Source organism: Aethalodelphis obliquidens, unplaced genomic scaffold, assembly GCF_003676395.1.
Source record: "Aethalodelphis obliquidens isolate GAN/ISIS:26980383/991018 unplaced genomic scaffold, ASM367639v1 scaffold100, whole genome shotgun sequence".
NCBI lineage: Eukaryota > Metazoa > Chordata > Mammalia > Artiodactyla > Delphinidae > Aethalodelphis > Aethalodelphis obliquidens.
Genome location: NW_020838044.1, coordinates 507,120 through 531,513, shown reverse-complemented (window position 1 = coordinate 531,513; position 24,394 = coordinate 507,120). Strand labels below are relative to the sequence as shown.

Sequence of the window (24,394 nt, the reverse complement as noted above, 5' to 3'; positions counted from 1 at the left end):
ACTTGACGACATGGCAAGGGGGAAGGGTAAGCTGGGACGAAGTGAGAGAGTGGCATGGACATATATACACTACCAAATATAAAATAGATAGCTGTAGGAAGCAGCTGCATCGCACAGGGAGATCAGCTCCCTGCTTCGTGACCACCTAAAGGGATGGGATAGGGAGGGTGGGAGGGAGACGCAAGAGGGAGGGGATATGGGGATATATGTATGCATATAGCTGATTCACGTTGTTATACAGCAGAAACTAACACAACATTGTAAAGCAATTATACTCCAATAAAGATGTTTAAAAAAAAAGATTTTAAGCAGACTTATAAAAGTATAAAATATGACCTTACCTTTTGGAAAGTCAGTGAACTTTTTCTGCTCATTTCTCTTGGGTTGTTTGATATTTTAAATTTCAAAAGTATATTTAGTTCCATGATGATTTTTTAAAATAGGAAAAGTTTTATCTGGGATACCACACTTAGATAAAAATTCTAGAAATGTTTTTCCATTTCAAAATAGTGTAGAGTAGAATTAATTTGTCTACTGTTTAGAAATGTGTTAAATAAATATGGTATGAATTTGAATATTTTCTACTTACTACTGTATTTTAGTGGGTAAATCATTTTTGAAATGACTTATGATTTGAAATCACGGATTTATAAAATTAAAATATTTTATAGTGGGGGGTTTGAAACTTTGAGAATACTGTTATTATTTAATAGAGGAAAAGTAAAAATAGAAACAAAAGAGTATCACTCTGACAAGTTTATTATACTTAACAGATTTGATATCTGTAGGTTCTGTTTACAACTAGAAACACTACTGGTATTGAATTCAGCAAAGATTTTGTTTTTTAATTTATTTATTTTAGGCTGCATTGGGTCTTCCTTGTTGCACGCGGGCTTTCTCTAGTTGCGGCTACTCTTCATTGCAGTGCGCAGGCTTCTCATTGCAGTGGCTTCTCTTGTTGTGGAGCATGGGCTCTAGGCACTCGGGCTTCAGTAATTGTGGCACTCGGGCTCTAGAGCGCAGGCTCAGTAGTTGTGGCGCACGGGCTTAGTTGCTCCGCGGCACGTGGGATCTTCCCGGACCAAGGCTCAAACCTGTGTCCCCTGCATTGGCAGGTGGATTCTTAACCACTGCGCCACCAGGGAAGCCCCTCAGCAAAGATTTTTGAATGGATCCCATGAGCTGCATACAGTGTGAGTCTCTCAACAATGTAAAACAGCCCCCCTCACACTGATAAAGTCCACTGTTTTATTGGGGAAAATGAAATGTAATCTGCCAAGTACAATACGACGTGATAAGTATGCAGAAGGTACAGAAGTGGTACAAATAAAGACTTAGTTAATTATGGCTTGAGAAGAGGCCTCTGTCATAACAAGCTTCACAGAGGAATGTTTCTTGAGTTGGGCTTTGAAGGAAGAATGACGGTTTGACAGGTGGATCAGAGAGCAAGGGCTTTCTAGGAGAGAAAACATCATGCCTAATGGGATCAGATATTAGAACGTTATTTTGAGAATTGCAGTTAACTTAGTAGAAGTAGGGCATAGGTTGTCTGAGAGGAAGTGGAGAGAGAAGTTGGGAGAGGTTTGCAGAATTCAGATCATGAAGCATCTACGAGGTATGCGTGACAACCTGAAGCTTTTGTGAGCCTCCCAGAAGTCTAAGTAACAGGATCTGGTTTACATTTAGAGATTTAACTCTGATGTCAATCGAGGGACTAGATTGTAGCAAGGAAAGACTGCAAGTCAGAAGATGAATCAGAAGCCTATTGTCACCCATTTGAAAGAGAGCAAGGACTTGAACCGAGGTAGTGCCAGTGGAGGAGGTTTCAAGGGGAAGGGTCAAAGTTAACACAAACAGAACATAGTGAGAGAGAGGGAGGAGTCAGGGGCACCTTTGAGGTTTTGGCTTAAGTGATGGAGGTGCCCTCATTCAGTAAAACATAAACAGGAACAAGAGTAGGGGTGTGGGTGAAGGTGCATGAAGTGTGGACATGCTGTATTTCAGGGGCTTGCGAGAAACCCAGGTAGAACAATTTAATAGGACATATGAGTCTGGGACTCAGGCGTGAATTCTGGGTTGAGCACATTCATTTGAGGGTGACTGTCACATTAGGTGATAGGCGATGTTATGGCAATGGTTGTGATAGAATTCACAGAGTATGTAACGTAAGGATAACAGAAGACTAAGGTGAAAATCTAGGGAATAATAACTCATTTCTAAGGTGCAAAGAAAGAAGAAGGTATGAAAGACAGATGAATAGGCAACATTTAAGATGAACTAACAAAAATAACAACAACAAACAGAAGAGCCTGATGTCCCTGAGGCCAAAGGAGAGATGGAGTTGTCAGAATCCAAAGCCAAAGAGAAGCCAAGTTTGATAACAAGTGAAAAGTATCAGTTCAGGGACATCCCTGGTGGTCCAGTGGGTAAGACTGCACGCTTCCAATGCAGGGGGCGCGGGTTCGATCCCTGGTCGGGGAACTAAGATTCCACGTGCCATGTGGCACAGCCAAAAAAGAAAAAAGTATCAGTTCAGTTGTCAAGGAGGGGAATCTTTCTTAACATCTGGCAAGAGTGTCAGTGTGATGGTGGGGGATAGAATTCACGTTCAACGTTGAAAGGAAAACCTTTCTGACCATTGTCTCATGTCCTTTTGATATCTATTTGGTCTTCTTACAGTTTGAAATTTTTGATGAAAACAGAGCCTAGTTAAATCAGATTTATCACATTATGGTGAGAATAATGATAAAAATGGTTTATTTGTAAAATGTTTTCTTATGTGTTGGTTTTAATTTGATGGAAGTAGTACTAAAATATATCTTCCAAATAGGAGCTGGTCAAACATACCACTGATCCTATGGAGAAGGCAAATTTGAAACTGGCTCTTGATGCGATGAAGGTTAGACGAATGCAGCATTAACTTGTTTGTATTTCTAATTCTTGCCTAAAAACAATAGAATGTAAACTGTTAATACATATGTATGATACGCTAATAGATGTTACTATAAGTATTTGCATAGGTTTGTTTTTGGAGGGGAGAGCTGGATATTTTTAACTGAAATCAGTATCCTTGCATGGATTTAATTGTTGGACAAAAGCATAAAACCAAGAGGTATATTAAAATAACTTTCAGTATTTATGAAAGTATGACAATTTCCATAACTACCAGGAATGATTTAATAGAATGGTTTTGTTTCACATTCTTTTTATGGTTGCTAGTAGAAACCTATTGGCTTGTGCAAGCAGCAGTTTAGCTGATGACTTCAGAACACTGGTGTGACTTATTTTTCTCAAGTGAGGATGTCAGCCAGGTTTACCTTTTTGGATGCTGTGCACCAGTACAAGTGATCAGTCTGGGTTTCTATTTCAGGTAAATCTGAAAATCAAGCACTAGAAGTAGGTGAAGGCAGGCTTTTTGAACATATTGGGGAATCTGTAAAACCCCGATTTCCACGCTATGCCGGACTTTTTGAAAGAAATAATATTTGTCCCTAGCTTAAAACATACACAAATATTTGTTGTCAAAACAAAATGCCAATGTGACTCTGCCCAGAGCAGTGCATAATTACTTCTCTGTGTCCTTGTGCCAGTTTCAGTGTTAGCTCTGTGTTTAGCTGGCTTTAGTACCCTGTCAGGAAACAGCCCATCATTATTTATCATTATAAAAAAAAATCATATCAAGTTTCCAATCTTTTTAAAGAAATCGTTTATAGATATATCCTATGAAAAGTCGGGCTTTCATTTAGAACAAAGTTAGGAACTGCTTTTGCCTGAGTTCTGTTCCTGCTGTTGCAGATAAATATAAGAGGGTAGGGAAAAAAGAAAACCCAGAAAACAGGAAAAATCTGGAGCACGTATCATAAAAATAGCTAGTTACAGTATGGAAAGATTAGCTAATGTTTCCTCAAATTTGAGAAAAGACATTTTAAAATAGGTGAAGGCACATGGAGAAACAGGGCCAGCATTGTTTGTGCCCTTTAGTTCATTTTCACGCTCCCTGGTTTCTCTCCTCTCCTTCACTTCCCTTTATTAACTCTTTGAAATTGACCTGGCTTCCCTGACTGAACCCTCTCAGGAACCGAGATGCTTAACTGGATGCAGACAACAGCCCTGCTAGATTCATTGTCTAACTTTTAGTTACTTTTTTCTCCCGGCTAATCCTTCATGATTGCCCTTATTCTAACCCAAGTTCAAGTGTGATTCTCTCAAGGTCAGTGTTTAGAATTTACACGCTCCCGACCTGGTTTCCTTTTTGTTGCTCTGCATGGCAGCATATTTTGTTTGTTTCTGTGTTTGATCCTTACTCTTCTCAGGGGTGTGGTAAATGACAAGGCTTCAGTCTTCCCAGCTGTACTCCAGACAGTTTTAAATTGCTTTTGAGATGCAGCTTCGATTAGGTATTCATTTTATTGTCATTGAAAAGTTATAGTGGTAACTTTCGACTATTAATGAAATTAATGATGTTTTCTTTCAAACAGTGCTCATCTCTTGTCTAATCTTATCTTGCCTTCTTTTTCTCCCCTTCTCTTTATTCTTTAGGACTTGGCACAATATGTGAATGAAGTGAAAAGAGATAATGAGACCCTTCGTGAAATTAAACAATTTCAGCTATCTATAGAAAATTTGGTATGTAATTATCATTCCATCCAGCTCCCCTAACCCACAAATTGGGGGATGTTCTAGCAGTTGTTTTTGAAAAAAAAATAGTTTACCTTCAAGTTTCTGTTGTTCTAGGTTTTTTCCGACTTCTGTTTGGCAGCATCCACGGGGATGAACATTCAGTGGCACCTGTGATACATCATCGTCCAGGGACTTTCTGCCATTGCTTGTCCCTGTCACTTTAATCACACTGTGATGCCTCTCCCTGCAGCAGTCCCATATTTTTTTTTCTTTTCCTTCCCTCACCCCCATACGTAACCATGGTGGAGTCCCGTTAATTTATTCATTTTATGTATATTTACTGGGTGACTGCTGTGTGCCAGACGTTTTGCTTGGGGCCGGGGCTGTAACTATGAACAACATGTTCTCATGGTTGAGGAGACAGTAAAAAGAGTCTAAAAATGTTCTCTCTATTGAGATGAATGCTGTGAACAGGTTGCTGCAACAGAGGATAGTGAGGGGAGTCCTAGTTTAGATAAGGTGCTCAGAAAAAGTCCTTCTGAGACATTTGTCACCTGAACCTGAAGGATGAGAAGAAGCCAGTGGCACAAAGGTCTGCAGAGAGAAGATTCCCGGCAGAAGCCATAGCAAGTGAGATGCCCTGAAATGGGAAAGAGCCAGGGCTGTTCAAGGAGCAGCAAGACAAGAGAGGCTGGAAATTGAGAGTGAAAGGAAGAAGGGTGGGCTCTGAAGTGGGGGAGTGGGGGCAGGAGAACTACACACCACAGCCTTGGAGGGCAAGGTGCTGAGTTGGGATTTTGTAGTGATTGCAGTAGGAAGCTAGTGAACGGTTCTTACCAGAGGGTTTCACAGTCTGATTTAAGTGTCATGAAAACCTTTTCATCAGGCAGACCAGTCAGAAAATCATTGAGGTCGTTTCAAGAGAGATGATGGAGGCTTGGATAAAGCTGTGGGGAGAGAAAACAGATAAATGAATAGATTTAAGATGCTTTTCTTGGTAGAGCAATTTTATTGCTTCTTCCTCTGAAACGTCTTTGGTCTGTCTTTCTTTCCACACATACAGCTACTTCCCCTTTTCAGGACCTCATCTGCCACCTTTCCAATCACAGTAGCCTCTGGTTACCTCTTCACATAGTTGCGTTTATAGTTCTGCCTTTGATTATAATCTTGTCAAAGCCTAGAATATCTTTTTTCATTATTTCCTATCAAATTTCTTCAAGGTCCAATTTAAAAAAAATTCTTTCCCTCATCTGAAAGGATCCCTAATTCCTTCTCTTTGTAATTCCATAGCACATTGCCTGGACAGCTGTATTTTTTTTATATTGTGGTAAAATATATATAAAACATTAAATTTGCCATTTTTAAGTGTACAGTTTTGTGATGTTAGATACATTCATATTGTGCAGCTGTCACCACCATCCATCTCCAGAACTCTTTTCATCTTGCAAGACTGAAGCTCTCCACCTACTAAACACTAACTCTTCATTCCCCCTTCCTCCCAGCCCCTGGCAACCACCGTTCTACTTTCTGTCTTTATGAATTATTGGATATCAATACTTACCACATTTTTGTTTGCAAATATTTTCTACCATTCTGTGAGTTGCCTTTTCACTCTGTTAATAGTGTTATTTGTGCAAAATTCTAAATTTTGATGAAGTCCACCTTATCGATCTTTTCTTTTGTTGCCTGTGCTTTTGGTGTCCTATCTAAAAAATCATTACTGAATCCAATGTCATAAACCTTTTCCCCTATGTTTTCTTCTGAAAGTTTTGTAGTTTTAACTCTTTGATCCATTTTGAGTTAATTTTTGGAAACAGTATAAGGTAAGGGTCCAACTTCATTCTTCTGCCTGTGCATATCCAGTTTCCCCAGCACCCTTTGTTAAAAAGGCTCTCCTATCCCCCACTGAATTGGTCTTGGCACTCTTGTCAAAAATCATTTGACCATATATGTGAAGGCTTATTTCTGGATGTTCTGTTGTATTACATTGGTTTAGATGTCTGTGTTTATGCCATTTCTACACTGTTTGGATTACCATAGTTTTGTAATAAGTTTTGAAATCAGGAAGTGTGAGATCCCAGCTCTGTTCTTTTTTATGATCGTTTTACCTATTAAGGGTCCCTTGCAATTCCATATGGGTTTTAGGATGGCGTTTTCTGTTTCTGCAAAAAATACAGATAAGAAACATTTATTTTTATACTTTCTTGTAGTACAGTTAATTCATTACATATCTTGTTTTATTAGAACGTAATTTCATAGATGTTAGTGATATTTTCAGTCAGTTCCTTTTCCTTTAGCACCTTGTAGAGTAGGTGTTCATAAATACTTAAAACTTTTTATTTTCTGTCTCTGGGGAAATGACTCATTATTTTTAATCATCCAGTCAGAAATTTTCATTCTTAAGATCTTAGCTCAGGGAAGCCATCCTTGACTCCCTAGACCAAATTAGGTCCCCCAGATACGCATGCTTCCTCTGCTCTTCCATCACGGCAACCACGTGGTTGTAATTATATTCTTCTGTGACTATTTGTTCCCCCCACTGAGCAGTATGTTTCATGAGGGCAGAGTCTATGTCATTTTGTCCTGTGCCTAGTGGCTAGCACACAGTGGATGCTCAGTAAATATTAGTTGTTGTAACTTCCTCGTGATTTGCATTTTTCCAATTAATTCTCTCTTTTGGTAGCTAACTTCTCCGTTAGAGGTGTAAGTAAAATCAGTTAATGTCTTCAGTATGCCTCCTGGGATGACCAAGGACAGGCTGTTTTTAAAGTGTATCGTAGAGACCTGAGCTTTTTAGAATAAGTGTGTTAAAAGGTAAAATGATAAAAGTTGTGATGAGATAGTTGTGCCTAGCAAATATCCTCAGTAATGTTAATTTCTGTTTTTATGTGATTATGAAAAACTGAGATGCACATTTTATATTTTAGAACCAACCAGTTTTGCTTTTTGGACGACCTCAGGGAGATGGTGAAATTCGAATAACCACTCTAGACAAGCATACAAAACAAGAAAGGTGAGAAGGATCGGTACTTATTTTCAAAATAAGTTATTAGGATCAGGAGATTGCGAAAATCTTAAAAACAGTTCCTCCAGGACAAAGGAGTGAAATAAAGGAATAAAAACAAGGGGTCAGATCGATCTGTGGTTTTTTAATTTCTCGTATAGATATGTTAGGTATTCCCCTCTTTGTTCTGGTATCTGTTGATTTGCCTAAGTTTGAGTTCTTAAGAAGGAATAGACAAATATAGAATGTCAGCTAGAGTAAAAAAAGTACACATTAAGATGAGAGTAGCAATAAAGCAATAATAGACAACTACTATAAAAACACAATTGTTTAATTTAATTTTATTTTTTGGTATGCATTTTAAAAGAACTAAAAACGGTACAACATGTCCTAAGGAAGTCCAAGTGAAGGCCATTTAGTGAGATTTTCTCGAGGGAAATTTGTAGGTGCAGTCCTTAAAGATTAGTTGAGCTAATTATGTGGTAAACTGATTTATTTAGTTGAAATGGCCATTTTCTGGAAACTTTGGAAACTAGAAAGTCAACCAGTAGGGGGCAGCATCAGCTCTTGCTTCCACCTTGATACCCAGGCTCTAAAGGTAGCTCCCTGGAGACACACATCCTTTTAGCCTCTCCCGGAAAAAAGGCTTTGAAAGTGATGCAAGTAATAGAGCTACGTGAATGTCTCATTATTATTGTTTTAAAAAAATGTATGCATGTTAATCACTGAGAGTTTTCGAAAAGATACAAATATTGGTATTGGATGATAGAATTATAAGGTCTGTTTTATTCCCCCAATTACATTGCTTTTAGTAAGATAGAAGAGAAATATCAACATGTAAATTTAACCATAATTTCTCTAGCTTACACTTGGCTCAGGTACCACTCAATTTGTGTTTTAGGTTGTCCATTAAGTCACAAGGAGCAACATACAGGGTAAAAGCGCAGGTTCCACAGGTCGACCCAAGAGTGAATCCTGCTGTGCATCCCAGTGTAACCCTGGGAAAATTATCTAACTTCTCTGAGCCTCAGCTTCCTCCCAAGTAAAATGAATATGATAATAATACGTACCTCAGGAGATGGTCCTGGGGATTTAAATTGAGTCATCTTTGTGGAAGGGGTGAACGCTTCTCAAGACAATCTGTCTGTCTCCTAGTAACATCAGTAGAAGTTAACTGCTATTGTTGTCATTAACATTATTCCATCAATGTTTAGCTTTTAAACTGGAAGAAAGAAAGTACTAGCTCACGAACAACACTTTAGGGCTTCATTGTTCCTGACAGTAACTCTGCATTGTGCATATTGTTCTCATTATAATTTTGCCTATTTTTTAACTGTGAAAACTGAGGCACAGCAGGGTGATTCATTTAGTAAAGGGCAATTCCAGGACACACAGTTCATTCTTTCAATGTGCACACTACCTTTGTCTTTAACTCACTGGATAAATTAAATTTTATCTGAGAAGAATTAATACACATGCTTCCAAACCGTTTAAGTAAATCTCTCTCTCTCTCTCTCAGGCATATCTTCTTATTTGATTTGGCAGTGATTGTATGTAAAAGGAAAGGTGATAACTATGAAATGAAGGAAATAATAGATCTTCAGCAGTACAAAATAGCCAACAATCCTACAACTGATAAGGAAAATAAAAAGGTAAATTCTTGGAAATGAATAACTAATTTACTCATAACTTTGACTATTCAAGGAAAGTATGCTAATACATTAATGTGAGAGGCCGCTTATCCATCCAGGTGTTTTTGTTTCTAGAGATTAATTAGAAGCAAGCCTTTGTGAGAAATAATTGGACAGTGCCACAGGTGATAATGATCCCCTCTAATGGCCTAATGATCAAGGCAGCAAAATGCACTTGGCATAGCAATTGTTCTAGATATGAAGTTGACTACAGTAGTCTTGATTGTTCACAGTTTGTCTGATGATAATGTTATGGGTGGTTTGTGGATGATCATGGTGGTGTGTTAGTGAATTTGGAAACATGATGTTATTAATCAATGATACCTATTAACCTGAGGAATATTAATTTTAACAGTGGTCTTATGGCTTCTACCTCATCCATATCCAAGGACAAAATGGGTTAGAATTTTATTGCAAAACAAAAGATTTAAAGAAAAAGTGGCTGGAACAGTTTGAAATGGCTTTGTGAGTATTTCTACTTTTAAAAGTGCTTTTTTCTACTGCATCAGTTTCTTATGAACAATGAACTACCAATAAACATACTGTAATATTTGTAGCATGTGTACAGAGGCTGTGAAAACACTTTGCTCTGAGCATGAGTGCTATGCTACGAGGCTGTCAGCTTGATAACTTTGGTCTCCTGGGAGAGATGTTTTGGTGAATTTCTTCAAGAAAAAGAAAGAGGGAGCTCTAACCTTCTGTTTGACTTTCTTCTCATGGGCATATTTTAATTCTTTAGCTTTTAGCAGCCCCCGAAAATATTAATTATTCTAATGATAAACTTTTAATGTAATTGCCATGTTTTGTATATATCTTTAAATTAAGTAGAAATACTCCCAAACACATACACACACGTACATACATACATGCAAATATCTTATTTTTAATAGAAAGATTGATTTGTTCCTCCTGTTTGTTTTTAACTCATTTATTGTTTGAATTCTGGGTAAATTGCTTGACGTATTCAATGAATGCTTTCAGGGCTTGACTTCTCTCAGTGTTTTTTCCTTTTATTAAAGTGGAAACTCAACAAAGAGGTGAGAAATAAATCAGACATGTTCGAAAAGGAATGCATACAGAGACGTGATTACACAAGGACATGTCATTATAGGAGTTTCTTTTCAGTTTTGAGGTTCATGGATTAAAAAGTGTATAATGACCCTTGTTATGGAAACATATAGGTCACCCTGAAATTGAAACTGTTAGCAAAAGGTGAAATTAAGAAAGAACACTTCTGTGATTGCTTCATATGTATTCTAGCATTATTTACCTTTTGCAGACAAATTCTGTCAGAGTTTTTGTTTGCTTTCTCCTTTGCTTCGTTTTTGGAAATGCTCATGTTAATATAAAATGGAAATAGGATTAGAATATTTTATTGTAGTTCTGAGGGGAGAAAAATAGAGATTTTCCTTAGATTATTTTCTCTAGCACTTTGAGACATACGATTGTGCAGCTAAAATAGTTTTAAGCTCATAGACAATTCTGGGTTCAGCAATAACCCCTGCCATGGACTGGCTGCATAGTCTTAGCCAATTTGTTTAACCTCTCAGAGCCTCAGTTTCCTCCTCTAAAACAGGGATAATGATATTTTGAATTCCAGATATATGTGTCATGCAGAATGGTGGCCAGATAGTACAACAGCAATGATATGGTATAGAATTGTAAGAGGTGTCTGTTGTTATCACTATTATTAATATTGTTTTGTATTTAGGATCCTAATATACCTATAGGGACTTATAAATTCAGAGGACATCTTCCAGTATACTATTGGAGTTTTTAAAATTTATTGTTATTGATTATAATAATTAAAAGACCTTAGTAGTTGTATGCATCCATAAAATGGCTATTCTACAGGGACCTTTTTGGTTTGGGTCACAAGTGAGGAAGTCGGTGACCTCCGCCCACCCAGTCTCTGATGAATTGTGGGCTACATCATAAACCTAGTGTGCTGTTGTAGTGAGGTTTCAAGTGATAGGCAATATTTGGACTTGAGCAGTTGGGATTGGAGTGACAGGATGCTGGGGTTGCTGATAATATGCAAAGGCAGAGCTGATCTCACACCTTTGCTCTTGTGGGAAGGATGCCGGGCTGGTATTTTCTTACGGGTTCTGTTCATATGATCCTTACATGAGTGAAGGAATTTCTGCAGAGGAGGGAAGTTAAATTTGTTGTCCAGAGTAGGTGGGCTCCTTGGACTGTATTGATAGGCGCATCACTTAATATTCTGTTCACTTGCCATAAATCAAACAGCTAAACTCTGGATGCAAGAGACTCAACAAAATGCATGCTTATCTCTCTTTTTCATGGAAGAGAATCTGGGGTAGGTAGACAAGGGGTGGGTTGGGCTCTCTGGGGTATTGCCAGGAACCCAGGCTCAGATCTTCCTGCTCTGCCATTGTCAGCATGGCTTCTGTCCTCAAGGTTGGTCACATGTTGTCCGAGATAGCTGCTGGAGCTCTAGCTATATAATCTACATTCTAGGCAGCAGAAGGTGATCCTCATTTTTAAGGATTCTTTGCAGAAATGCTACAACTTCTGTTACATAATACTGACCAGAACTTAGTCATGTGGCCACATCTGACAAGGGAGCCAAGAAATGCCATCTTCATTCTGGGCAGGAATATGCTTGGCTACGAATCAAGGTTCTCCTATTATGGAAGAAAGGAGAAATGGGTAGCTGTATGCAGCTATCAGTCGCTGCCTTATAGGTATATACATAAGGGAAGAGTATGGGTAGCTTTAAATTGTTCCATCACAGGAAAGATGGCTGTACCACACACAGGGAAACTGGGTGGGGTTCTTCATCTTTGAGCCTTATCCAAGCACCTCAACAATGTAATTAAACATCCATTAAACTCTGTTTGTATTTTAGAGTTCCACTCACTTGCCCATGCAGATGGTGAGAGGGTGGAAGTACCCTTTTTTGAGAATTGCTCAAAGTCAAAGTTGAGGGCTTCTTTAAGCAGGGATTATGCCATGTATGGCATGTAAATTAAAATTAGGCAAAATAAAAGTCGGATTTTATTCGCGCATCAGAATATCCCATTATTTTATTTCCTCCTTTCTCTTTTGAAGCTTGTTACGCAGGAAAGTCCTGCTTCCAGCTTTGTGAGACAGGTCTTGCTTGTCTTGTGCTCAGGAAAGTAGAATAATCTAAGTCCTGAAGCTTAAGACTTTGCCTATGGCTCAAATTTTGCTATTTTATCCACTATTTAAAGTTCAAGTACTCTTAGTCTATAAGCCATAGAGAAAAAGAAGACTGAGAAATCCTGCAGCATTCATGACAATACATGATAAACAGTAAGCCTTGTGTCTCGCCACAGACCAGCTTCTTCCAGTCTCTTTGGCATTAACAGGGGCGCTGTAGGTCCCCCTAGAGCATTCTGGAGTGTCGCTTTAAGGACCTTTGAAAAGGAAAGGGAGGCATTGGTGGGAGGGGGGCAGGAAATCAAGGGAGGTGATATTTTAAGACTGACGAAATGCTTGCCAGTTCTATTTACAGAAGATGGCAATTCTGCTGTTTATAGGATGGTTGGATCATTTTTATTTTAAAAAGTTTGCAAATCACCTTTAAGGAGTTTAGAATACTGCTCTTAATTTAGACTGTTATAATGGACCATAGAAAAGCATGAATACCAATAAACAGTAAGTATCCGGTAAACTCAAATCTCCCCAGAGGTGACCTAAATCTCAGCCTCTGTCCTTCCCAAGCACACCCCCATCCCCACTCAGTAGCCCTATTCTCTGACCTTCGTTGGCCATAGCCACTTCCAGCATTATCTGCATTGGATCACATAAACTTGGCAAACCTCCGGAAGAAAGGCTTCACAGAGAGAAAAGCAGCAGTGACCCACTTGGATAGGGGAGGAAGAAGGATGTCTTCTTTTCTTTTTTCCCTGTGAGAAGAAGTGGTAGCAGGACTGATTGCTCTGAGGTTGTTTGAACAGTCTTTGAGCCAAATAATGTTCAAGAGCTATAGTTCTGGGGCTCCCACTCTAAATAATATATTTATATCTTTAAAAGCCTAATTGATACACATCATTTATTCTTATTTATTTTCAGAAGGGCTTTTTGTCCCTGTTTCCCACAATTCCATTTAGTTATCTGTGAAATAGGATGGCAAATGTTATTTTAGTAGCTTAGGCTAGTTTTCATAATGATGTTGGAAAGTGTGGATGTGAACGTTGCCCATAGCAATGTTCAAAATATTGTTAGGAAGCTATGGATGTGTTTCCCCCAAATCCCTTAAATCAAGTGTTTTTAATGTTTTCTCCTGTTAGATTTAAATTGATAAACACATCATACCCATTTTATAGCTCAGGAAACTAGCAATGGCAGGAGTATTTCAGCACATTTGTATGAGTTCAGTGCTGTAACATTTACAATAGAGTTCAGGATCTTAGTTCCCAGCAATTTTTTTAACCAGGAAGGTGCTAAAATAAGCACCTGGACTCAAACCCTGTTATCGAAAACTGAAATCAGGTTTCTTTTTTTCTTTTTTTCACTGTGACTAGGACCTGGAGGATCAGACAGTGTCCTCAAGTTTTCTAGAAATAAGTCAGAGTTGGGCAAAATAAAGAAATTGAGTAATAGAATAATAAGATTTTTAAAAGGAAAAGTTAGAGAAAGAAAAAGTAGAACAGGGGCAGAAAAGCATTGCGTATGGTAGCAAGTGGCAGGTTTTGAACCAGCCTCTGTAGTATTTATTGAAGGGAACTGAAAGGCCCTTTTGCCTGGAATTTCTTCTGACTGACTTCACCCAATTCTTGAAATTCTAACATTTTATATTTACTCCCTTGAATAAAGAAAGCCCCCTTGAAGATGCATATACCATTATTACCACACCAAGATTTCTTCACTGTGTGCCACACGCCAGGAACAGTGCCACATGGCTTACCTAAGGAAAAATAGCATAGAGACCATTAACGTCTGCTAAAATACGAGCCCAGCATATATTGTTAGCTGCTAAGACTAGTGGGAGTGGGGAGAAGACAAGGAAAAGGGGGTATGGAAATTCTAGAGCTGGGGAGGGGCTCTGGGACCAGGCTGCCTTGTCATCTGGAGGGGCAGCCCCTGAGCTTCGTTCCCTAGGATGAACCCCTGAAAAGAAGCGCTCTCCAAGTGGGGTGAGGCAGGGGCGGGAATGCAGCCATGAAACCTCACAAATCACGTTTCATCTGAGCCACAGTGTAGCTTTCTAATTTATTCCCCATTTACTTCCAGAAGGAATTTGAGGTCACTCACCATAGAAAGCACACATGCCACAGAATTAAAAAGAAAAATTTAAATAATCAGAGGTCAAACAGAACAATGTTTCAAAGCATTCTCCGCAGACTCAGGCTCCACTAGATAAGAACGTTTTCTTGAAATTCGCCTCCTGGAGTTTGAATATGAAAGCAAAGAGTATGTTTTTCACATTTAAAATATAAAATTATATTTTATCCAATATAATTTGTTTTAATCTAAAGGTATTTCTCAGAGATTCTGAATACCAGAAGGGTAATTATCAGAGGAAATTGCATTTATTCTCCCAATATTTACTAAGCATTTGCTTTGTTGCCAGACACTGTTGGAAGCCCTGGCTATATAGCACTGAGGGAGCTATTGCAATTGAATTTAATTACTGTAGCTTCTAAATATAATAGCGTTCAGTTAATATATAGTGGATTTTATTTCAAGACTGAACTCTTGATATTTCTATGAAAATAGTCTCTTCCTCCCAATCCCATCTATTCAAGTGTAATTAGATGGAGGGCCAAGATTTGCCTTTTCCCTCCACATGGAATCAGTTTCTCACCAATCTCTGCAGATTAAATCTGACCACTTGCTTGTAATCTTCACCCTCACCTCCCTGGTTTAAGCCTTCCACATCTCTGATTAGCTTCTGCATTCCCTGCCCCCTCCATTCTTCAAGAAGCATCCAGGGTGATCTGATGTGTCCTGCCCTGCTTAAGACCCTTTGTTGGCTATTTACTGCACTCCGTATAATATCAAAATTCTTACCAGGACCTCAGAAGGCCCTGCATGGTTTTATCCCACCCATCTCTTCAGCCACATCATACACCTGTTTGCCGTAGTTAGATTGAGTGCATTTCAGTTTTTGGAGAATATGCACAGGCCTCAGGCATTCAACCGTGAGCTTTCCTTACCGGATGGTCTTTCCTCTTGCTCCTTGGGTAGCTGGTTCTTTATCCTACTGATCTTGACTTTAAATATCACTTTGTGAGAGAGATCTCTCCTGACCACAATGCTAAATGAGTAACCTCACTTCCCTAGTATTCTCTCACAATTGTAATTATATGGCCAGACAAAAATTATCCAAGTTTAGTGTTTATAGCCTTCTAGAGACCCGACAATCCCCTCCTTGTTAAAGATAATCTATTACTTGCCTACTCTATTTTACCTGTCTTTTCTCCTCCAAAAGAGTAAGGATTCTTTATTGCTTATTAGGAGAGAAGCTAAATTGAACTATTGAATACATAGATAATGTTGGGAGAAGGGAAAAAGAAAGCTTCATGGGTCTGGGAATGCAAAGAAAGTTTTGGGTTTTGGTATGAGTGAGGCTCTGGAATAGCTATGGGGTCTGAGGGGTTTGGAAAGGGGAAAAGGGACTTTTGAAATGCATTTCTGTAGACTCTGAATTATATTCCTTTTGATGTCCTTTGAAATGCTAAGTAAAGAATGAAATTGCCTTTTGGTTATTTGGTTGCCCTGTGTATACCTTTAATGCCCCAAGGCCGAGCTGCCTGGGCCCTTGGATTGAGGGCATTACCATTAGATCTAGCTGTCTATTTCATGGCTATTCTCCCAGTGGACTAAAAACACCAGGAGGACAGGAATCTTGTCAATGCTATTCACATGCATGATCAATCCTAGCACAGTGCCTGACACATAGTAGATAATCATATTTTTATTATAAATCTGAAATTCTACTCTAAGTTTTCTGACACTAAGGTCAATTTAAAAAAAAAGGTGAATTAAGAAATTCTTACTGTCTCACAAAATAATACAACAGTCCTTGAGGGAAAGAAACTTTCACTAGTATGATAAGAAGGCTTTATAACGTGGATCCTTAAGTAAGAGATGCAGAAAAACATGTTCTCCACGAGCAGCGTTAGATTTTTTTGAAGTTCTAGAAGTTGATGTCATATATTATTATTTTTCTTAAATTATCCCTCAAAAATGAGGTTGTTGCAATTTTTTAAAGGCATTTTTGTAGACACCTACCTGATGCTTCCAGGTTATGTTTCTTTTTGTCCATCTATGTATGTTTCTTTTGGGCAGTCTTACTCGATGCTTAGATGAACTTAGAAAACCAAGCTGGATGGCTAATTTTCACATCACCTAGATTCTTTCAAGTGATATTGATCTAATCTATACTTCTGCTAAAAACTACAGAACAATATGCAAATCGTGGACCTCTTGCCTCTAGAAGATGTAGGGGATATAGAACTTAGACTGGTTCTAAGGTCTGAGATGCTCAAAACCACCTACTTCCTCATATTTCTCTCTGTCCACACTCCCGATTCCTGACCTGCTCAATTTTTTTCCACCTGTCAGACTCAGAAGAGCGGCTCTGCTTCTTCTCTGTTTTGCCCCTGAAGTCCAATCACTGTCTACATGTCGTGATACTGATGGGCGTCACAAGGGAGCCTCATTTCACGTGCCTGTTCCCTCTCCCATTTCCCTGGTCTCCTTAACACCCTCAGTGGCACCTGGAGTGTGACCCTCCCCACCGTATGTTGCTCCCTGCAGTGGACCAGGACCTGACCTCACTGTTTCTCCTCTGGGGGGTGGCTAGTCAGGCCAGAGAGAGGGTGCCTCCCCTAGCCATCCCGGGATTTGGAGGGATAAAGCTGTGTTGTGTTACCCATCAATTCAGGGTTTAAAAAATCTGGTGAGTGTCTCAAGAGAGGTGGTCCTTGTTGTTGTTTGATGAGAGACCCATGTTTATGATATCAAAGGTTTGGCAACAGATTTGACATTCTATTGTGCAAATTTAAAAGACTGACTTTATGAGACTTTCCTGGTGGTCCAGTGGCTAAGACTCTATGCTCCCAATGCAGGGGGCCCAGGTTCAATCCCTGGTCAGGGAACTAGATCCCACATGCATGCCTCAACTAAGGGTTCACATGCTGCAACTAAAGATCCTGTACATGGCAATGAAGACCTGTGTGCCGCAGCTAAGACCTGGCACAGCTAAATAAATAAATAAGTAAGTACATAAATAAATAAAAAAATAGACTGACTTTATTTATATTTTTGCCTAGATGGAGATTCCCCCAATATCTACATGAAGCTAAATCAGAGAATTCTATAGCAAGCCCAAACTACTGCTGCTCTGGCTACTACTGCCACTACTACTAGGATAATGGTACTACTGCTTCTCTCTCCTCTTCCTTTCCCTTCCTCTCCCTCCTCTTGTTTGCTTTCTTCGTTAGGAGATCCATTGGGATCTTCTCAAATATATAAATAAGTACCTGTTGAGACTGTGAATTTCATCTCTTAGAACAGGGTCCAGAAAGTAAACATTTTCAGCTTTGTGGACCCTATGGTCTCTGTCACAACTACTAAGGTCTATCATAGTAAGAATACCGCCATAGAAAATACATAAATGAGTGAGTGTGGTATATTCCAGTAAGATAGGCTGTGGGCTGTAGTTAGCGACCCTTGTCTTACAGCAGAGAGATGATGATTCAGGCCTAGGGAATGTAGTGAGTATGTGTTGCCACAAAAGGATCTCAGCTCTACTGGTGCCATGCTGTGGCTTTTTGTAGAAGTGTGATTTTCTCACTAGCATTGATTCCTGTTTAGGTCATCATGACGATTTAGCCTCAAAATGTTCTCTACTCCACCAAAACCAGAACAAAAATACCTGGATGAATTATATGTATTTGGCATTATTTTGTACTGACCAATTGAATATCAAAAATGCCATCCAGGTCTCTGGTTTCATTAAGTTTTATTATGGGGTTTATTGGAAAGCACTATGAGACCCCAAGAATCCAGGCCAGTAGCAACAACATGGTAAACTTGTCTCTACTCAACAGTCGACCACATCAGCAAGGATAGTTTTCTAGTCAGTGATGGCTCTTTGTGCTCTTGAAGCATTTTCTTCCTACCAGTAATGACACTTGTGCCTGTTGTTTACTCTGAAATTCCCTCTTTGGAGAGCACACTGAGGAACATTAGAAGGGGTGAAGGAAGGCTATGGTGGTGTCAAGAGTTGGTCCAAGGGTGAGCCTTCCTGGATGAGCTGTGTGTGGGGGGGTGACATTTGACTACAGTGACATCTGCTTTGGCAGTTTTTCAGTGTCCGAAGCCCATCAGTGTCTACTTGGAAACTGGTAACCTTACAGGCACAATTACCAAAGTATCAATCCATAAAGCATCTCTGAATTTGTCTGCCCACATGCTTTTTTGTTTTTTGGGAGAAATTATTCACTCTAAAAACAACCTTTTATTCATTCTCCTTTAAAGGATTTCACTACCAGTTTTTAATATGAAGAATTTGTTTGTGGATATGAAATCCATGCTGACACGATCCATCGCCCCCCAGGCTGCGCTGAGCCTCATGCTACTGACCTATTCACGTTAATCTCCCAAGTTGAAGCCAGCACAGCTCTCCCCGAATCTCATGTATTGTCTATAACCTTTCAAAATTGGCAGTTAAGTCAGTATAGGGAACTAAACCACAGTTTCCTGGCAGCAATAAAAGGAAGTAGGACACGGGACAGTGCTCAGAAAAATCACAGCTGTCATAAAATGGAGTTTTTCAGTAGCCTGTTTGATCCAGAAACATGCAAAAGCATTGCACGCATGACAAAGCATTAGTAAATATTAAATACTATTCTTGTTCTGTTATTGCCTAGTGGAGATCAACCTCTCTCCTTTTTTTCAGCTTATATTTAATACCTATTTGACATTTTTCTGGCATTCCTGAGCATGCTTATAAGGAAGGAGAAGCCATAGGCAGAAGGAAGAATGAAGGATAGATATCAAAACTTCCATCAGCAAACAAGCATTACTCTGGTTAAAAATAAATGCAGATAAAATTCAGCTGCATTAGTGTTGGTGTCCCTGAGCTTTTATAACAGAGCCTTTGATCCATTGTGTGTGTGTGTGTGTGTGTGTGTGTGTGTGTGTGTGTGTGTGTTCGTATATGAGAACAGTAACAGTGCAAGCAGGAGAGTTTAACTGGGCAGTTGTGGTCACTGCTCTCTCCAGCTTGTCTGTGTTATATAGAAGTTAACACAAAGAATAGTTTGTTTTGGAACCGTTTGTTGTAGTGAGTCAACTACGCATATGGTTCCTCTAAGAAAATGACATAATCAGTGAATTCTATAATAGTAAGCAAGCTTTAATTTATAAGTCTAAACCTAATATTACAGTTAATGTCACATGTACTACTTTTAAGATATTTCTTGATAAGAAATTGTTCCGTCACAGGCATTGTTACTTTGGGCTACACAATACAAAATAAGCTGCAGTTGAAGGTTGGCCATCCTTACGATGGGAACAATGAGAGAAACTTCAGTTTTCTTGTTCATGGGATAGTAAGCAGTAGCAGTCTGGTTGAAGAGATAAGAAAGTCATACTTGAAACAATTACTGAATGAGACTGAATATTATGTATCTGTATTCATTTATTTTTTTGTGTATTGAGCATCCCATACATGCCCAGGAACTATTCTAGGCACTAAGAATATAATGATGAATAAGACAAGTTCTTTTCTCTCACTGAGTTTACGTTCTAACAAGGCTTATATTTTCAAGTCAGCATTATAATGTCAATGCAAAACAGTGATAAATTGCAAGGTACATGAAATAGTTTATACCACTCATTATTTTGATGTAAGGAGAATGGAATTGGACATTTGAACATAGAAAAATCCAATGCATGCGACGCTCTCGGGCAAATTTGTAAAGAGTTATTGGCCCTCTGAGGATCTAAGGAAGGCATTTGCACTGAAGCCTTTTCCTTTTAATTTAGGAAAAGTAAGCTGTTGTAGGTTAAGTATGTGCACTTTTTGCTTAAAATAATTAGGAAAAATATCATTTACCACTGATACGTAATTCAGAAAAATTAATTTGTTCAAGGTGGTTTTTCTCCCGTTTATTCTGAATGCCAGTTTGTGATAATCAAGATCTTAAAAAACTGTAATGTTTTATGAACTCATAAACACTCTGAAGAGGTGTTTAATGTTCCTTTATTCCAACACCTGAGCCTTTCCTACAACTTCTTTCTAATTGTAGCCTGTGCTTGAGTGCCTCTTGTGATGAGGAACTTACTACCTCTGGAATTATTTGCTCCATCTTTGTTTAGCTTTGACTGTAGAGAATTCTTCCTTATAATGAATTGAAACATGTCTATTCAAGTATAACTTCCTAACGTCCCTCCTTGGGCCCAAATAGGACATCTTAACTCTTTCCCCTATATGGTAACCCTTCAGATATTTGAGAATAGCTCTTCTCCAAGTCCATGTTTTAAACATACTTTCCCTTTGAATAAATGAAGAGAAACTTTGGGAGAATTCTTTCGTTAACTAGTTGAGTAGAATGCTAATCTGATCAGATAAAGGTATGGGTAAGTTGAATGTTTAATGTCAGTCTAATATTATAGGCAAGGTATGATGCTAGCTGCTATCATTCCCACAAAAAGGTAAATGAGACAATTTTAATTTTCAAGGTGTTCAGAAATCAGTTTGGGGACTTCTGACTGAATTGTGCATGACAATTTTTTTTTTTTGATTCTGAGTATTATAAGGAAGATTTCAGGTTTTAATTCCTTCATGTTAGAGCATTTAGAGTCTGGTAGTATATAGGGATAATTCTTTACTCTTATATGGTACTTTATAGTTTCCAAAGTGTTTTTGGATAATACCTTATTTGATTCTTAAGGAGTTTTGTGAGATAGCCAGGGAGATATTATCTTTAACATAGAGTCAGAAAAGAGAGAAGAGATTAAGTATTTTGTGTGTGTGTTTCACTTAGTAAGTGAAAAAGAGACTGGTCTTGAATCTCAGTCCAGAGCTTTTCCCCTGCACCACGCTGTCTCATTTATAGCAAGAATACCTACTATTGTTCTCCAGAGATGAAAGTTTCCATCAGTTTGTTTTATAAGCAAGAGGTATTCATGTGTAGTATATTCACACACTCGGTGAAAAATATAATTTAGAACTTAATTACTTTCTACTTATTTTTTAGTGATGCGGTAAGAGGTGGTTATCTTGATGGAATCAAATAATAAACAGCATTGAATATTATTAACAGTAAGGATGATTTGGGCTTCAAAGAATTTCCTTAGAGTAAAATAAATTGTCTTAATTTACAAGTTAATTAATAGCAAGATTTTTGGTCACCTTATCATAGGATTGAGCCTAGTATGATTTATGCAAAGACTTGATTTTATTTGATTTGATGGCATTTGCATTATGTGATTTTAGTCTCAAAGTTTAAATTCCCTTTTTACAGGTAAAAGAATTCCCTTTTTACAGGTAAAAGAGGAGAAGGCTCAGGGTCTGAGACTAAGCCCTGGCCAGTTCTCAAGGTGGATTAAGCTGAGTTCTAAATCAATATGTGTGTGTGTTTTTGTCCAGTACTTAGGTAGCAGTGGCTGTGTGTTACATAAGTCACTGGAGGTATGAACGCAGTGTGAAAACACTGTCATTTTTCTCCTTCAGGATAAACTGGACTACCATTGAATAGCTCCTTCTTCCTGGGGAGAGCCAGATTTGAAGTTATCTGGACCATGTGTTTGACCTGTCTGTCGCTTATTAGAATAGCGGGCTTTCTTCTAAACATCTTTCTCCGAGGAAACACTGAGATTTGGGAGCTCAGATTATCTGCCTCAGAAGTGATTAGAATATTCCAGTGGTCAATGGGTTTAGTTTAATTGTTTAGTCCAATCCACATCTTTATATTTGTAACATCACTGTCTACACAAAGCAGCCAGCCCTTTGAAAAAAAAAAAAGGATGGTAATTTCAAAAGTCACAAATGCCCTAAATTAATGGGCTCCATAAATTTAAAAATTCATAAAAAATAATGCTGTCTTATTTAACAAAGTTTGTTAGAGTAAACAAACAAAAAAACCTTCTGTATTTATTATTCTTTCAGTCCTTCCTTGCATCGATCCCATAAGAGAATTAACATTTTCTGACATTAACATTCTATTCCAAGCACAATTCTATACGGTTTTGATATTTGTCTCGTAAATCTTCCCAAAACTCATGAGGGGGGCAGTTATCTCTGTTTGTACAAATAAGAAAACTAAGGAACAGAGATATAAGTAACCTGCCTGAGCCACACAGCTCATGATGGAGTTGAGATCCCAGCTATGCTCCTTTGAGCCTACCAGGTCCATGTCCCAGGATGTGCTTTCCCCATTCTTTACTCCAAAGAGTTTCTTGCCCAGTGGCTAGTAAGGAATAAACCTGATGTTTTATTAAACCCAGTTTTTCTATCTTCCAACCTTAAACTGCAGAATTCCTGTATTTTTCCTTGTTTCTTTTCTCCCTGGATAGCAAGAGCAGCCAGAAATAAAATTCTCTCATCTATTATCGTACACCAAATTTGCTTTATGTAGTCTTTGACTAATGACTCGTTGGTCAGAATCTACTCAGGGATCTGTTCTCTGATAGCACATTAATAATATATATGCATTAAGGCTCCTTCTCAGAGAATATTTGAGCTTTGACATATCGAACACCGGCATCTTAAATTAAAGCTGTCGCTGTCCATGCATTTTAAAACTAGATGGCTTGGAACTAGTATTTCATACATAACAAAATAGACCTGATGTCGTATGTAGTTTACTAAGGCGAAACTATTCCTCGCCTGTTTAATTGTGGTCGGGGTTTGAATTGCATTTTCTAATTATCATGACCTAAACATCTTTCAGACTGAGAAAAAACTAAACTGTTTTGCAGGGCTTTGATTTACTAGAAGAAACACTGTAGAGCAACCTAATGGATTTTCCACATACCACGGAGACCAGGAATGGTGAATTAGAAACTGTTCTAACTCCTTCAAGATAGGAAGTATCAAGATTAAAATGATGCTTGGTGACAATGATGACTCTGTACTTTGAGCCCTAGGCTTGCATTAGTGTCTCTTGTTTTGCAAACACTTTTTTTATCTAGTTATATAGCTCAGCATTCTTTTGGCTTGTGGCATTAGACTTGTGCAGGTTGATAAGTAGTTCTGTGCTAAGCCTTTTCAGCTGATTTAGGGACGTTTTGTGTTTTTCTCCTATGCACATTTCTACATATACATATTTATGTATGTACATAATACATATACGTGAGACTCTCCTTGTGAAGGTTTTTCTTCAGGGCAGTGTAATAAAGAGCCATATATTTGGAACCACAGAAGTCAGGAGCAATTACCCTGTAACCTCAGCAATTTTATAGATAGAGCAATTAACAGATTATGTTTTGTTTTGTTTTTTTCTTTAAATGTCTATGTACTGGATGGCTTCAGAATTTGTATCCATTTGGATCCGGGGTAATGTTGTCTACAGAGGTACTTGCCCCAAACCACAGGAGTAGCAAACAGAGGAACTAGACTAGATCCCAAGTCCTTTAATTCCTGGCTATTCTTCTTCTTCCAAGGCAAACCTTCTATCAGCGGGTTCCTTTTTCATAAAATGGGCGAGTCTACCTCTTTCCCCAATATCCTTACCATGAAAAGCTGCGAATCCCCTATCTAGGGACCTGTGGACTTGGGGTAGAGAGGAAAACTCAACCATCCTCCAGTGGATATCAGCGATGGGACCCATTATCGCACTGTTTATTTGGCATTAATACATTGCTCACCACTGACACTGCAGATTTATTTTCATCAGGGCACTTCTGACTCCTGAACACTTGACACCAGTATGAAACATTATAATTGCAGGACAGAGTGAGCCCAAAGTGAATTGGAAATTTAATTAAACTTCTTGCTTGTTTAATTGTTTAATGTGTTGCACAGTCCAACTTGCAATTCCATATTCAATTATAATGAAACTCCCCTTAGACTGAGTTTATTTGGGGTTTTAAAAATGATTCTAAAAGGGTATTGATGCTTTAAGAGATG

The 24,394-nt window shown here is 38.5% G+C and overlaps 1 protein-coding gene across 5 annotated transcripts in view; it reads left to right on the top strand.

The window, feature by feature from the left end:
* VAV3 (vav guanine nucleotide exchange factor 3) overlaps window positions 1–24,394 on the top strand; it is a 396,308-nt gene that overhangs the window by 198,374 nt on the left and 173,540 nt on the right. For all 5 annotated transcript variants that reach the window (XR_003430677.1, XM_027096221.1, XM_027096220.1 and 2 more), the window contains 5 exons: window positions 2,831–2,899; window positions 4,540–4,626; window positions 7,548–7,633; window positions 9,144–9,276; window positions 9,671–9,780. Coding sequence is in view for 4 of the 5 variants with exons in the window: in XM_027096221.1 (XP_026952022.1) it covers window positions 2,831–2,899; window positions 4,540–4,626; window positions 7,548–7,633; window positions 9,144–9,276; window positions 9,671–9,780 (485 nt within the window). In the remaining variant the exon portion in view is untranslated. The remainder of the gene's footprint in view (window positions 1–2,830; window positions 2,900–4,539; window positions 4,627–7,547; window positions 7,634–9,143; window positions 9,277–9,670; window positions 9,781–24,394) is intronic.